At 43.2% G+C, this 15661-nt stretch overlaps 1 protein-coding gene across 2 annotated transcripts in view; it reads left to right on the top strand.

Moving 5' to 3' along the window:
* The window catches only part of ANKRD10 (ankyrin repeat domain 10), a 35712-nt gene extending 29432 nt beyond the window's left edge, over nucleotides 1-6280 (top strand). The window contains exons 5-6 of one of the 2 annotated variants that reach the window (XM_079778941.1): nucleotides 1166-1261; nucleotides 4398-6263. In XM_079778941.1, coding sequence (XP_079635067.1) covers nucleotides 1166-1261; nucleotides 4398-4873 — 572 coding nt within the window. In that variant the 3' untranslated portion in view covers nucleotides 4874-6263. Of the gene's footprint in view, nucleotides 1-1165; nucleotides 1262-4397 lie in introns of both variants that reach the window. The other variant, XM_079778942.1, reaches the window with a different exon arrangement.
* The last annotated feature ends 9381 nt before the right edge of the window (nucleotides 6281-15661 follow it).

The raw sequence follows: 15661 nt of genomic DNA on the forward strand, positions 1-15661 counted from the left end.
CTTTTCTCTCACATTAAGACTACACTATCATCTTCAGAATTTGTTTCTCTTTCATTAAGACTACACTATCATCTTTAGTTTCAATAGTTAAGGGAATAATCTGGAATATGTTCATTCCTATATTGAAAATGACTTGTGTGCCTCTAAAACTAGAAGTAATTAAAGCTGCAAAATTCAAGTCTCTGCTTTTAAATTATTTGAAAGAAATACTTAGCACTAAAAGTTGTTGCTTATTTTTTGACCCAAAAATAATGCTAGTTATTTATCTGAGTAAAGACCTAGAAATGTGCACAAAGATGCCTTTATAAGGACATTGATTTAATTATGGTATTCACAATAGGAAAGAAAACAAGCATCCCAAACAGTAGCAGGGAATTTGGTGGTGGGCGAATTATATGGACGTACAATGGGCTTTCAACTTGATTCTTTTGAACTTAGTTGATAGGGATACCTGTATGCCATGGTAAGTGAATAAAAGCAAAGCATAAAAATGATTTTTAGGTTCTGGTTTTGAAAAAAAATTACGTGCTTAAGACTAGATTTGTCTATATCAAATGAGAGTGGCTGCTCCTGAGAAGTTGGGATACTAGGGTGTGCGGGGGGAGGGGACGGTGTTTCTGCACAGAGTATGTAGTACTTGGAGGAAAAGAGATTAAATGTGCATATTAGCTTTTCTCCAAGATACAGAGAATGATAATTTTATAAGAAATGTACATGTAGCTTCAGCTCCAAATATCTTGGAACTAAAACTTTAATGTTACTGTATCTAGAAGCACAGAGGCTAGTACCACATGGGGACAGTATTGGCAGGCCTGTCTTGAGTCTTGGCTTTTACCTTATTTTCTGTTACTGAAAGTCATGATTTTTTTTTTATTTGAGGATCATTTTCATGATTTTTATGTGCTACCCAAGAACTGTCCTAGTATTTATGAAAAACAATTGATGGACATTTTGAGGCATGATATAGAGTATACTGAACTTAAAAATATTTGTAATACTATGGGAAAGTTTCTCGGTAGTATACTAAGATCATTTGTCGTGTAGATTCTGAAATTATTTGGAAAAAATCTCTCTTGTCAGAAGTTCAGTGCTCTAACAAAAAGGAATGAGAAATATTTGTCTTGTGTGTGCAGGGGATCTAAAATTGCCTTTGTTTCCTATTCAGCTCAAAGCTTGGATTACTGCATGCCACTAGTGAACAGCGAGGCAGAAGATGATGCTGAAAAAATGCACGTCGATAGAGAGTTTGCTGTTGTAACAGGTGGGAGTGGACAGTTTCCTGTTAGCTGCAACAACAGTCCAATGGTCGAAGACACCACACAGCAGGAGGGTGGTTCTGTTGGACCAAAAGAAATAGAAATATATACTGTTTCAGCAATGCAGACCCCTTGTCGTTGCAAGAATCAGTATGCATATTATTTCTAACAGCTTCTTTCAAACGAGTTTTGCACTTTGTTGTCTAGTGTTTCAAAGAATGTTATAATTTGCATATCTTGGGCAAGTTTGTAGATACAAGGATAAGTGTTTTTGGTGCATTCTATGGATATGAAAAATATAAGTGCAATCTCTATATTTTGATTTTAAACTTTTGCTTAATGTGCCTTGTTTAATAAGGTTTTGCATTTTTTTATTTTCTGACGGAGGACTTTGGGTGAATATACTGAATGAACGAACGCCTATTGGCAGTAATTTCAAAGCGATTAACAGCCAGAAGTCTGACTCGCCATAAACCTTGAGAAATAGTAAACATTGTGGTTTTAACTTGTAACCAGTCGCGCCAGTATGGAATCTGTCATTCGACGCTCAGTGGTTGCTCTGGTTTCCCTGCCACGCACTCTAGGTCTAGTAAAATGCTGACCACCTGGTCTCACAAAACACATTCTCTACGCCAACATTTTTAGTATATTAAAATTTTAGTATTGATAGTCATCCATTTTTAAAAGGCAAAGGCTCAGTTTCTTTTAGCTTTTTAAGATTTATCCATTTAGTTAATGCTTTTTTTTCTACAATCTTTTATTTAGGTACCATGAAAATGTTTTAGCCATTATTTTACTGTATTAATATATTTAGAAATAGATACTGGCTTTTTAAAAGTTTTATTATGTCTTTATGCCAAATTCTCTACTGGGGATAAAAGATTATATATTTTGTTTCCCAGGCTTACATGAAAAAAATCATTTCTGTTTTAAAAAATGAAAAGAAATGTATACATCTTTCTAGAAGCTACAAAATTGTTATGGGAGGAGTCACCTTTTTGCCAAATAATTAAATGAAACAAAACTCAAAACCAGTTTTGTTTTGTTTTTTAATGGCATTGCTACATGCTTTTAAAAAGGCGGAAGTAATCACTCTTTAATCTTCAAACATTAATTCCCTGGGTTTTCAGGTTAAATTTAATACCAAGCTTGAACGTAACATTAAAAGCCATAATTTTTCCAATCCCAGCTCATCCCATATACATGTGCCAAGTAAGCATCCTCATATTTTCCATCATTTCATTTATAACATTATCTGACTGAATAAGCAAAAATTAAAATAGCTAGAGATTACTTGTAGCAGATAAGTAAATGGATGAGTCCTGAAAGGCAGCTTGGAACAGAATAAAGGACAGTATTGGAGCTGGTCAGTGGGGCTCTGTCTTAGCATGTCTGCTATTTTCTTGCTCAGTTTTATTAGATTTCTTATAATGATATGAGTTTATCTACTAACCTTGATTTTTAGATTGCATAATGCACTAAAGGAAAGCAGTACACACACACAGTGAACATTAAAGAAAAAAAGTGAGTCTCGTTACCTCAGATTTCTGAGGCCATGCTCATTTACCCTTGCAGACCCAGTCACCTGAAAATAGGGTTTTCACCTTTGTAGTAGTATACCAGTTATTAATAACTGTCAAACTTGCCATCATTCCCATGAGTTTTATCACCCAGGAACAGTATAAACAACTTTTTAAAAAATTAATATAAATATTTCCCTGGAACAGCTTAGTTTTTCCTTTTTATTTCACTTCATGTTTAGTTCTTGAAACATTTGCTCTCTATAGTCTTGAGTTTTAAATAAATAGAAAAGCTATCATTTACTTTTTTTTAAATTTTCATAATCCGCTGAAGAATTTATAATAATTATTAAACTATGATTGTCATTTAAGTTGCCAGAAAATGGATGATTAATGGAATGTTTAGGAGACGTCTTTGTTCATTGAACAAGCTATGATTTTCTGTTGGCAGGGAGATTTGCAGGACACACAGAAACCTGTGTTTGAGTGCAGTCAGAGGTCTCTAGATGGTGAACCCGAAAGTGAGCCCTTCCAGGGGACGGCGCTGTGTGAGACGTTAGGGTGATCAGATATGCAAAGTGGGTCCTCGTCTATTATAGCTTAGCTCTTCTGTGTTTAATAGCATACCATGCTTTAATAGCGCAGAGCATTAAAATTTAATATTAGTAAGCAAGACATAATTTTAGATCATTCTCTATACTGTGCTGTGAACTCCTGTGAACATGAATATTAACTCTCTGGTGTCATTATACAGAAAAATACCTTGTAATTGCCTCTTCCCATGTGCCCAAATGTTGTGTGACTGACATTTTTTTTGTAAGACATCCTTCTTTTAATGGATGCAGATTAACCTATCAACATTTTCCTATATAAGTTGTTTTTGAAAGTGGAACCTTGGATGTAATGATCACCTTAATTGCTGAACTCAGAAGAAACTTCAGAACTGCCATTGGCCCAAGACTGTGTGCATGAGAACCATTAGTTCCTGCCTGTGGTCGCTGTGCTCGGCACTCTGCGGAGCTGCTGTGTGGCATTGGGCAGAAGTACCGCGTAGATTTGAGTGTTAAAAGGAAAAGCGGTTCCTTTTCATATTCCTGTGTATGCTTTCCTGACTTGTGAGGTGTGACACTGCCTCACCTAGTCCGAGGAGCTGCCTTAATTCACCTGCTTTATAACCGCTTTCCTCTTGTTAAGAGCTGGAGAAGTTTGTGTTTTATTTCAGCCTTTTGTGGGAATCCTTACATTCAGTTCTGATGGACTTTCTCAGGGATGATTTTAAAAACCATTCTCTGAGAGTAGTCTTAAAATGGGAAGTTTTTTTGACAGTTTTTCAGTACCATTGGTATTTTTCATGCAATATATTTGTCAACTTAAGTTTTTTAATTTTTGGCTCCCCAACACTACTGAAATTGATAAATGTTTCCTTTCTTACCAGGCAAATGCTACTGTTGTATTTTATTTTAAAATCTGTGTATGGTTTTCACTTTGGAAAAGGAACTGGTTTGTTTAAAAGAAAAGAGACTGAATAAGTCCTTTAAAATTGTAGCAGCAATGAAGCATTTTATAGTTTCTCCTCCCCTCTGGTTCTGAATTTTGGTGACAGGTGTATTTCTTAATGCAGATATGAAAAACAGTAGCTCCGTATCGAATACATTGACAAATGGATGTGTCATCAATGGACATTTGGACTTCTCTTCCACGACTCAGATCAATGGGATGGAAAGCAGGAATAACCAGTGCTTAACAGGATCTAATGGAATTAGCAATGGATTAGTTCCAGGACGACCATTTCCGAGTAGCCAGGGTTCTCTCTGTGTTAATGGGACTGAGGAGCCAGAAAAGACCATGAGCGTTAACCCTGAGATGTGCGGTTCTCTGCACCTGAATGGGAGTCCAAGTAGCTGCGTAGCTAATAGACCTTCCTGGGTGGAAGATATTGGGGAAAATTTGCACTATGGACATTACCACGGGTTTGGGGACACTGCTGAAAGCATCCCTGAGCTTAATAGTGTAATAGAGCATTCCAATTCTGTGAAGGTGGAAGAAAGATATGACATTGCCGTCCTGGGTACCATGAACCTCTACCACGGCTCTTAAAGGCAAGTGGCTGGGCTCTGTCTGGAAGCATTAATCCTTCCTAGTAACCAACTCAGAATACTAATGTAGCATCAACTTTTAAAGGAATGCCACAACTTGTCCTATTTTTTTATACGTTAACTTTCTGGAAAAGGAGACTTGTATTTATACGACAAGTTCCTCGTGAGTCCTAGCGAAAGCACGAGGGAGGCGTATTTAGTGCATCAGAGTTTCTTCCATAGGTAGCGGGACTCTTAAACGATGCACTTTTGGAATTTAATTTTTCTGCTGCCAATCTGTCACCATAAATTGGCAATTTTTCCTTTTGTCAAATATCTCATAAAGATAAATTGGAGGCAGTTAAAGAGGTGCTTGGTAAATTAACTCTTTGCACATGGGCATCATTTTGAAAAGCTTGCTTTTTCCTCATTCCTGCAGAATTTTTGACAGAAGACAGCTATTTCCCTATGCAAGGTCCAGCCTTACAAAGATGACTTGCAATGATTTGTATGAAGAAAAAAACATTTGTGCTTTTCAAAGTTCTTTCATTGAAACTTTGCAACTTGACATGTAAAGGTCTCGCTTGTAGACACACACAGTGGTTTGGACACACAAGTCATGTCCCTTCTTTCCTGATGTAACTCACTGCTTGGGTTTCATTGAAAACACATGCAGCCAGGGACTGACTTCTGATTGTTTTTATTACACATTTCCTACTTTGTCTCTAGAATTTTTACCACAGATAACGGTTTCCTTTATATGTAGTGGAAGTTATTATTTGTAGGAACTGTCAGGTCAAAATCCTTAACTGACCATTCTTATATTTTCTTTTTTCTTTGTTTTTGTTTTTCTGGAGGTTTTCTGCTTTAAAATATATACCACTATGTATATCCAGTAAACTGAGAGAATTTTGAATCTCTTAATAAAACTGTTAAGTTTATGGTTTTATAGAAATTAGCTTTTGTTTAGGTGACACTGTGGTTACACTGCAAATATTGTAATGGGTTTTTACTTTTCTGATTTTTGTAATAAAAATTGGTGAAGATAAGAGAAAATGTCAAATGAACAAGCCAATGTTCTAGCGTGTTACTAACATTTTGTTTTTTTAAACTGTTCTTTACAAATTGAATTAAAAAAAAATCTTCTCACACTCAGTTTGTTCCTAGGGTGTGATTTCTTTCCTTGTGAGGAGTATGTGTGTGTATAAGGTGGTTGGGGGGGGCGGGGGGAGTGGTGTTCCATTGAAGTGGAAGGAATAGGAAGAAAGGTAGGAGTTTAGTATTGCCTTTCATTTTGATTATGAGATTTTACTTTATTCTTCTGATTCCTGCCATGTATTTTTTATCTCCTTTGATTTATACTCTAGTTTGATGGACACTTTGTCTCACTGGATGTGGGGTGGCGGGAGAGCAGGTAATAAAGTGCTATCAGCTAACAGTATTGTCCTTGTGTTATTTTCGTAAATGACAACAACCATACTTGACTCAACTTTTTTGGGTCAGCAGATATTAATGAATATAAGCCTTTCAAAATTTTAACTTATAATTAGTAAATGGCCATTCTGGCATGCCTATATATGTTATTTAAGCCCTAGCTGGTTTGGCTCAGTGGGTAGAGCGTCAGCCTGCAGACTGAAGGGTCCCAGGTTCAATTCTGGTCAAGGGCAAATGCGGGGGGGGGGGGGGGGGGGCATGCAGGAGGCAGCCAATCAGTGATTCTCTTCATCATTGATGTTTCTATCTCTCCCTCTCTGAAATCAATAAAAATATATTCAATAAAAAATAAAACACTCGTTAATTTATGCATATTATTGTAAAACTTAAGAGACCAAACTGAGGGAGCATTCGGCTTTGGAAGTGTCACAAAAATGACTCTCCTGAGAACAAGAACCTGCTTGTGTCACCGCCACCTTCTCGCACGCCCGCGCAGGCTCAGCAATCAAGCTCCGAGCCTAGAGGGCCTTGGAAACCTTTTAACAGACTGACCCGAGAAGCCCCCCAAACGAGAGAGGAACCCCAGTGCCATTTATTCCCTGCTTGGCAATCTTGTATTTCAGAGACTTCCTAGTTAATATTTGCTGGAAAATATTAAGTGGATCTCTTAAAAATAGACTGAAGGTCAGAACATTTGGTTTGTCTTAGAAGTGGGGCAATGGGTGCTTCTTGGGCGTAGAAATAGTGCCTGGAATCTACAGTGGGGCAATATCCCCACTTCGGTGGGTATTGATGCAAATAATATTTGGCCATATTACTGTTGAGCCTTTGACACTAGTACATTCAGTTCTTGTTTAGAGATACATAAGGAAGTTATGATGGAATTATGTCATGCCTAGAACTTGCTTCAGAACAATATAGGAAAGTGAGTGGAACCAATCTCAAACAAGATTGGGTATGAGCTAATGTTGACACCAGGTACCTGAAAGTTCATTATTAGGCTTTGTAATATTGGGGGGATCGGATTTTAGGACTTTAAGAAGAAAAAGGATATTCTATACTTTAAAAATTTGTGGACATCATTTTAACACTGATTTAAAAATAAGCTTATATTTTGCTGTTTAAATCACCAAAATTCATGCTGAAATATTACAATTGTTCACTGATTCCAAACTTTTTGGTTTCAAGACCCTTTTAGATACTTACATGGTTTTTTGTTTTTTTCTTTTCTAATCCTCACCCAAGAATATGTTTTAATTATTTTAGAGAGAGGGAAACATCAATTGCTTGTCTGCCATACAGCGACCCGACAAGGGATCAAACCTGCAACCGAGGTATTTGCCCTAACTGGGAATTGAACTTGCAACCTTTGGATATACAGAATGGTGCTCCAACCAACTGAACCATCCAGCCAGGACAGGTGCTTGTATTCTTAAATACTAGTGGCAAACAATTGGAAAATGAAATAAGTCCATTTATGGTAACACCCAAACTGAAATACCTAGGAATGTAAGTTAAAAGGTATTCAAAACCACTACACTGAGGGGTGCACCAAGAGGATCCACCACAGGTAACTGGGGAGGCTGAGCTACTGGGCTCTGCTAAGACATCTAACACACAAAGCAACTCCATCAACTCAGGGAAGCAGCTAAAATGCGGAGACAAAGAGGCAGGCCACAATTAAAGGAAATGGAGGAAAGCAAAAGACTGGATATAGAGTTCAAAACCACGGTTATAAGGTTTTTCAAGAATTTCCTAGAAAAGGCCGATAAATGAGAACCTCTAGGACATGAAAAGGGATCAACTAGAAATAAAGCATACACTGACTGAAAAAATATTATACAGAGACCTAAAAGCAGACTAGAGGATCGCAAGAATCAAGTCAAAGATTTGGAATACCAAGAAGCAAAAAACACTCCTCTGAAAAAGCAAAAAGTATACAAAAAGTTGAAGATAGTGTAAGAAGCCTCTGGGACAACTTCAAGCGTACCAACATCAGAATTATGGGGGTCCCAGAAGAAGAGAGAGAGCAAGATACTGAAAACCTATTTGCAGAAATAGTGACAGAAAACTTACCCCACCTGATGAAAGAAATAGACTTACAAGTCCAGGAAGCACACAGAACCCCAAACAAAAGGAATCCAAAGAGGACCACACCAAGACACATCATAATTAAAATGCCAACAGCAAAAGGCAAAGAGAGAATATTAAAAGCAGCAAGAGAAAAACAGTTACCTATAAGGGAGTACCCATACGATTGTCAGCTGATTTCTCAACAGAAACTATGCAGGCCAGACAGGAATGGCAAGAAATATTCAAAGTGATGAATTGCAAGAACCTACAACCAACATTACCCAGCAAAGCTATCATTCAGAATTGAAGGCCACAAATAAGAAAAAGTTAAAGGAGTTCATCACCAGCATACCAGAATTATATGAAATGCTGAAAGGTATTCTTTAAGAAGAGGAAGAAGAAGATAAAGATAAAAATTATGAACAACAAATAGGTAACTATCAACAAGTGAATCTAAAAACCAAGGGAATAAAAAATCTGATGAACAGTACTAACTGGTGAATATAATAGAATCAGGGGCATAGAAAGGGAGTGGACTGACAATTCTTGAGAGAAAAGGGGAGTGGGAGGTGCGGGAAGAGACTGAACAAAAAGCGTACACCTATGGAGGAGGACACTGGGGGGGGGGCGGGTAAGGGCAGAGGGTGGGGTAGGAACCTGGTGGAGGGGAGCTATGGGGGGGAAAAAGAGGAACAATTGTAATAATCTGAACAATAAAGATTTATTCAAAAAACAAAACCACTACACTGAGAACTAAAGCATTGATGAGAGAAAGAGGCCTAAATAAATGTTCAGTTGAGAAAATCTGGCCTCATACAGATAATTGAGAAAGAGATTTTAATAGCCTTTGGAGTTAGTTAATCATGGGTATTTATTTGATGTAACATCTAAACCACAGTGGTAGTTTCTTAAAGGTTAATTGCAATGTTGAATCGGAAACCAAAATCAATGAATGTATTGTACTCAGTTACATCAAATCTGTTTTTTTGCACTTGGAATGGACCACTAACCCATTCTTGATTTTATAACATGCATTAGCTATTTGGAAAATATTCTTTAACTGAGTTCTGCAGATCTTCCAAATGTTGAAACATCCCATTTATTCAATATTAAAAGTCATGAAAATCGAAGCTGTCAAGCACATGGTAGTGAATACATGTTTTGCAACATTCTAATTTTTGCTTGAAAGCTCAATTTTTATCAGTGGCCACAAATACTGTCAGTTGCTTGCTTTGAAGTGGCAGGATCACTTGGTTAATTTTTTTAAATCATGTTGGCCAAACATTCAAGTCTTGATAAGCATAGTTTGTCATTTTTTCAAATAAAAATGATGTTTTCAGAAAAGAAAACTAGTTACGGTGTAACACAACCACCAGACAACTGCTTCCCCTCAAATTCACATAAATGAATTTGACTCAGGCACATGGGATGTTTATGGTGTCTTTTTTTTTTTCCCCTCTGTTACAAATAATGCAGGAATGAACACCTCTGTGCAGACTTCTCTGGTTTTGTAGGGTGGGGAACTATGATTAGATTCCGTCTTAAAAAGTTAGACTAGCTGCTTTGGTGGATAATCCTGCAGTTAGGAATTCAAAATTTGGATGGTGATTTTAGAAGTGGGAATGAAATTAAGAAAGAAGCTGGAAAGGCTGAGTGGAGTCAAGAGGCTTGAAGGCTCAGACAAGGGAAGGCGAAGGCATCCTTGGGATGTCTGTGTCCCCCTGGGACCCATCAGCAGACAGAAACCACACAGTGATTTAGAGAGAAATTTAATATTAAAAAAACAGCTAAACTATGATGGGAGTAATTAGATGGCTGAGAAGAACATTCTGAATGTGTGCCAGGGCTGAGGCTGAGGACTTGGGAAAAGCAAGCTTGAGAAAGGGTCCCGTGCCCAGGCTGCATGCTGAGCTGTGGTCCCAGCCCATGGGATGGCGAGGGCCAGTGCCTGGGCCAGGACAGTCCACAGACCCCGCAAGCAGGGAGTACGTTTCTGTGGTGGAGGCAAGCTGAGGCTGGCGGGGGCACCCAGAGGTCGCTGCTGCCCGCTAGAGGCCTGGAGTCCGCGGGGGAGGTTCGCAGTGAGGTGGGTCACCAGGCCCTGGCTTCAGTGTCACTGACGGAATGACCGAGTCAGAGCACCCCCAGGTATCCCACCACCACCACCACCACACTGGCAAGCACACACACACACACACACACACCACCAATGAGCGTGCAGCGGGGGCAAGAAGGTGCAGAACAGCACATCCCGACCAGGAAGAGACCCGTCCTGCTGTGCCCCCTCAGTGCCCTGCACTGACAAAGCTCAGCATCATGCCCACGGAGAGGGAGGAATGCTTGGAGTCCCGCCCGTTGCCATGGAGCAGTGCCGAAGGGGGAGCTTGGACGTAAGGGCCATGAGTGGACACCGGGCACAGCGTCCACTCAGGACGTGCCTTTGGCAATGCCTCACAAATAATTGTTTCTTTGTGTTTCTTTGGTCACTTGGAATCTCATATTTCTATGAATTTTATGTGTACAAAATTAAATTTATTTTTTCTTCTGTTATCTGCCTTAGGTCAATTTAATTATTAGGCCAAAGAGTCTAGAAGGAAAAAGTTCCCTCCCCCTACCGACTCCCACCTGCAGGAGAGGTAGCCTCAGAGAGGGAGAGAGGGAGGGGAGGCAGTGGGGGGAAGAAAGGTGCACAGACATCAGCTTTTGTGTATTTGTTTTTTCGTTTTATTGCTGGGTATCTTGTGTGTTCGGGTTTTTTTTTAGGAAGATCTGAAACAAATACATTTAAATAAAAACATTTTAACAAAATAGGAAAGATTGGATTAGAACAGTTCTGCCTGGTTCATCTAAGTCCCTCCCAGTTTTCACAATTGCACTCCCCAGCATCTCCCTGAACTTCAAGATTCTGATGGAGCCTGGCCAATGTGGCTCAGTGGCCGTGCATTAACCTATGAACCAGGAGGTCACGGTTCTGGTCTGGGCACATGCCCATTTTGCGGGCTTGATCCCCAGGGTGGGGTGTGCAGGAGGCAGCCGATCAATGATTCTCGCTCATCATTGATGTTTCTCTCTCTCTCTCTCTCTCTCTCTCTCTCTCTCTCTCTCTCTCTCTCTCTCTCCCCCCCCCTTCCTCTCTAGAATCAATAAAAATGTGTTTTTTAAATTAAAAAAAAAGATGCCGATACGGTTGGAAAACAGCTCTGGTTTTTCTGTTTTACCCTTTATGACTGCCACGGTGCTATCACCAGTGAATTTTATTTAAATGTTTTTAGAAATAGCAGCGCTGGTGCATCAGCGAGTCGGACCCATTCTCTTTCTGCTAAAAAATGTTATTACTGTCATTTGTTGGTACTGCTTTTCTGACAGTTCATATAATTCAAGATAATCTAAGCCAATTTTGCAAGCAAAACAACATGGACCACTGCATCAAATAGCACATTAAATCTGCAGGACTGGTACATAGCAATGACATTATTTCCTTATTTCAGTAGTTCTGAAATTCTCTCCAGAAGAGAAAGTGGGGTGGGGGGAATGTGACAGGCCTCCAACAGAACAAGGCCTCTTTCATTCCAGGCAGAATGGGATCCTCCGCCCACAGGCCGGGGGACCCAGGATTAAAATTACAGCTATTGAAGTGTGCCCGCTAGGTTACATAACAGGAACAAACGTGTTAATGTATATGCCGGTAATGACACCCATTAGCAGTCTCTACCTCCTGTGAGCATCTGGGTGTGACAATAGCAAGATTCTACAACAAAGGGAATTCGTGTAGCATTTTCCTCGTGGAGGGAAAATCCCCTTAACAGAGGCACCGACAGACCCAGGGTCAGGTGAATAGAATGGACACTGCCTGGACCCGTTCAAATGAGACTCTCATCTTAGATTATGAGGCAAATAATCGTTAGCCACACGCGCAGCAGCAGATTCCCGCAGCAACAATGTAAAGAAAGGAAAACAAGGCCAGGTTGATGACCACCCGCGGGAAATCTGGCCAGAACCTCATCACGTGTGCTGCCTGTTCATCTGGTTGACAGCTCCCCCCTGGTGAACATTCTTCGCGTTAATTTTTGCTGTTAAGGTCATTGGCGTGGTGTCTGTCTCCTGGGGAGCCCCGACTCACACACACGGGGTGAGGGCCTTCTCACCTGCAGTGGACACTGACCTTCCAGAAACCTGAAATCCCCTCAGAGCCTTCCAGCCCGTCAGGCTAGAACAAGCTGCTCTGAGTTTCAGATGGAATTTCAATTTGAACCAAGCCAGATTTGTTTGAGGAGACAGCTGCCAAGTATGGGGTTCATGTAAAAGCCTCTCGGGAGGCCTCCCTGATGTAGCACAGCCTTTGTGATCCCTGACGGGGCCTCGTGGGCCCGAACTAATGATTGCTCTGGGAGGAGGAGGGGGAGGGCCTGGGACAGGGAGGTAGGTGTGTAGCCATCACCTCCTGAAGCTCCAGCCAAGAGCAGCAACAGGAAGAAGAAAAGAGGAGACAGAACAACCGCCTGAGCAGCACACAACTTCGTTGTCTCGATCAGGAGGGACTGGGGTCGGCACCAGCGCTGAAGGAAGGCTGGGTCTGCACGCCCAGGAGAGGCAGAGGAGTCTGTCGTGGAGGCCAACAAGCGCACGGGAGTTTATTTTGTCCTCGTCGTCCCCCCGAGTCACCTGCGTAAGTCTGGCGGCTGCCATGCTTGCTAGGGGACCTTTCAGTGTTCCGATTTTGTGGTTTAGGGACACAGAGTGATGACATCATTGGGCCAACAGAGGGGAGTGCCAGGTCCCCGAGCACCGGCAGATGCACTCATGGGAATGGGGTCGCTGAGGTTGTCAGTCAGAAACGCGCAGCCCAGAGCCTGGGGAGGCGTCTGATGCACGTGCTACCAAGAACAGAAAACAGACATTAGCTAAAAATTAAGGAGATCTGATTAAAGTGTGGACCTCCGTTATAACACGTATCAGTATTGGTTCCTTCGTGGTAGCAGATGCACCATATTAATGTAAGACGTTAATAATAGCAGTGGATATGGGAACTTCGTGCCATCTTGGCAATGTTTCTGTAAATGTAAAACTGTTCTAAAAAATTATTTTAAGTGGGTTCTGTAAAAATTGCCAACATTTGCATGCCCCAGATGAACACGGAACTGGCGCTCGGGGAGGAGAATTTGAGGTGTGGGACTCCACGTTGTGCACCCTGTTACTCAGGGGGAAGTAAAAAGTAGGAAAGATTGTAAGACATCTGGAGAGCCCTGCAGCGAGCGGTCTAGGGGGTCTCCCCTGCCAGAGCACAGGGCTCTGCTGTCCCCAGAACTGGTCAGAGCCCCAAAAGGAGGGGTCTATTTCCCGGGGCTGCTGCTCCGATGACCACAGACTGGCCCAAACAGGAACACGTGCTCTCCCCGTTCTGGGGCCAGAATCTGAAACCAGGGTGTCTGGGGCTGTGCTGCCTCCGAGGGCCCCAGGGGAGGGTCCTTCCTGCCTCTTCAGCTTCTGGAGGCTCCTGGCCGCACCCCTTCAGTCTTCACGTGGCCCCTCCTCCATCCTCACGTGATTTCTCCCACGCATGTCCCCACCACCTGTTCACGTGCCCACTCTCATGTGATCAGGTGCCCCCTACTTGTTCACCTGATCACATGGCCCCACCCTTTTGTTCACGTGCCCACTCTCACGCGATCACGTGGCCCTGCCCCTTATTCATGTGCCCACTTCCAGTGGATCACGTGGCCCACACCCTTGAGACCTGTGATGGTCTCTGTTTCAGGGGTGCCACCTCCCTGGCTGGCTGGCTGCCCCTGCTCTCACACCTGTCAACAGTCCCTTTGCCAAAGTCCTTCCAGAAAATCGTTTGAGTGTGCCATCTCTTTCCTGCTGGGACTGTGACAGCGGGGACTGAGAAGGAGACAGGAGAGCAGTGGCTCGTCCAGAGTCCATGCAAGAGGTCCAGAGGGGCCTGTGCAGTCCCTGGAAGGCTGGGGGAGGGGAGGGTGGTGAGGCGGGTGCTGACTAGGGAGAGGTGGGAACTCGCAGAGCCCCCAGCTGCAGGATGAGGCAGGGTCCTCCCCGGCCCCGCCCTTGCCTCCCAGGCCTTCCCCCTAATGAGTCCAGCCTGGGCCTCGGCTTCCTGGAGCACCTGGGTTGACAGGAGCCAGCAACTAGGTTGTCCTGCCCATTCTAGATGCCAAAACTGAGGCTGAGAGAGAGGGAGCAGAGGTCCCTACGCCCAGCCCACCTCCCCCTCAACTCAGCCCTGCTCATGGGCAGCTCCCCCAGCTGCCACCTGGTTGCTGTGGTGTGGGAGGAGGAGGAGGAGGAGATTTCTGAGAAGCAATCCAAAAATACACACTCGCTGCCCCCTCCTTCCCCTCTCCCTCCAGTTTCAAAGCCTCCTTTTGCGCAGGTAGGTGGGGGGGGGGGGGGCGGGGGGGGGGTGTCTCTTCCTCCCCAGGCAGCCGGGAGCAAAGGAGGTCAAGGAGGCAGAGGGTCCAGGTGTGGGTTCTGGGACCCCAACCTCACCCAGCAGATTTCCTGGACCTGGGCTCCATCGCCCTCCCACAGGAGGGCTGTTTCCTGCCTCCCTGCCTTCGCAATGCAGTTCCCTCCTCCTGGAATGCCCTTCCTCATCCTTCAAATCCCAGCTCGGCTTTAACTCCACTGGAGAACCTTCCCTGAGTTGCTTGGGGCTCCCCCTGCATCCTGCACCCACCCCAGTCACAGCCGTTTTCTGGATGATGCTCTCACGGGGTGGTGATGCTAGCTTTGCCTTTGTACCCCAGCCCCTGGCACAGACAGGTGCTCAGTAAATCCGGAAGGAAGGGAAGGAGGGAGGGAGGGAGGGAGGGAAGGAGGGAGGAAAGAAACACCTCTCATAGGATTGGAGGGGATCTGGACCGTGAGCACCTGGCACGGGGCTGGGCACGGAGCAAAGCCCACTCCCTTCCTGCCGCCTCCCCTTGAGCCTGGGCTCCAGCACCTTCTGCCTCATCCAGTTTGGAGCCGGCTCAGGGGCAGTCTCCAGGCCTGTGACTGTGCCCATTTGGATGCAAGGTAATTACACCAGGATGCAGACGTGCACTTGACTTCCTAAGGAGCTAGTGTGTTTGGGAGAAAGGCCTCCCTCCAGTCTCAGAAATCCCTGGACTGTGCAAACTTCAAGGGCCTGAGGGCTGACCTTGAGCAGGGGTTTTCCCACTGAATACTTTCAGCAAACAAAGCCTTACCTGACAGCCATTATGTAAAACAGATGGAAACTAAGCTGCTTGGGGCCAAGTGGTGGGTATTGAAGGCGCCTGGGAGCTGGGACCAGAGTCCC

This window comes from Cnephaeus nilssonii (genome assembly GCF_951640355.1).
Source record: "Cnephaeus nilssonii genome assembly, chromosome: 8".
Lineage (NCBI taxonomy): Eukaryota > Metazoa > Chordata > Mammalia > Chiroptera > Vespertilionidae > Cnephaeus > Cnephaeus nilssonii.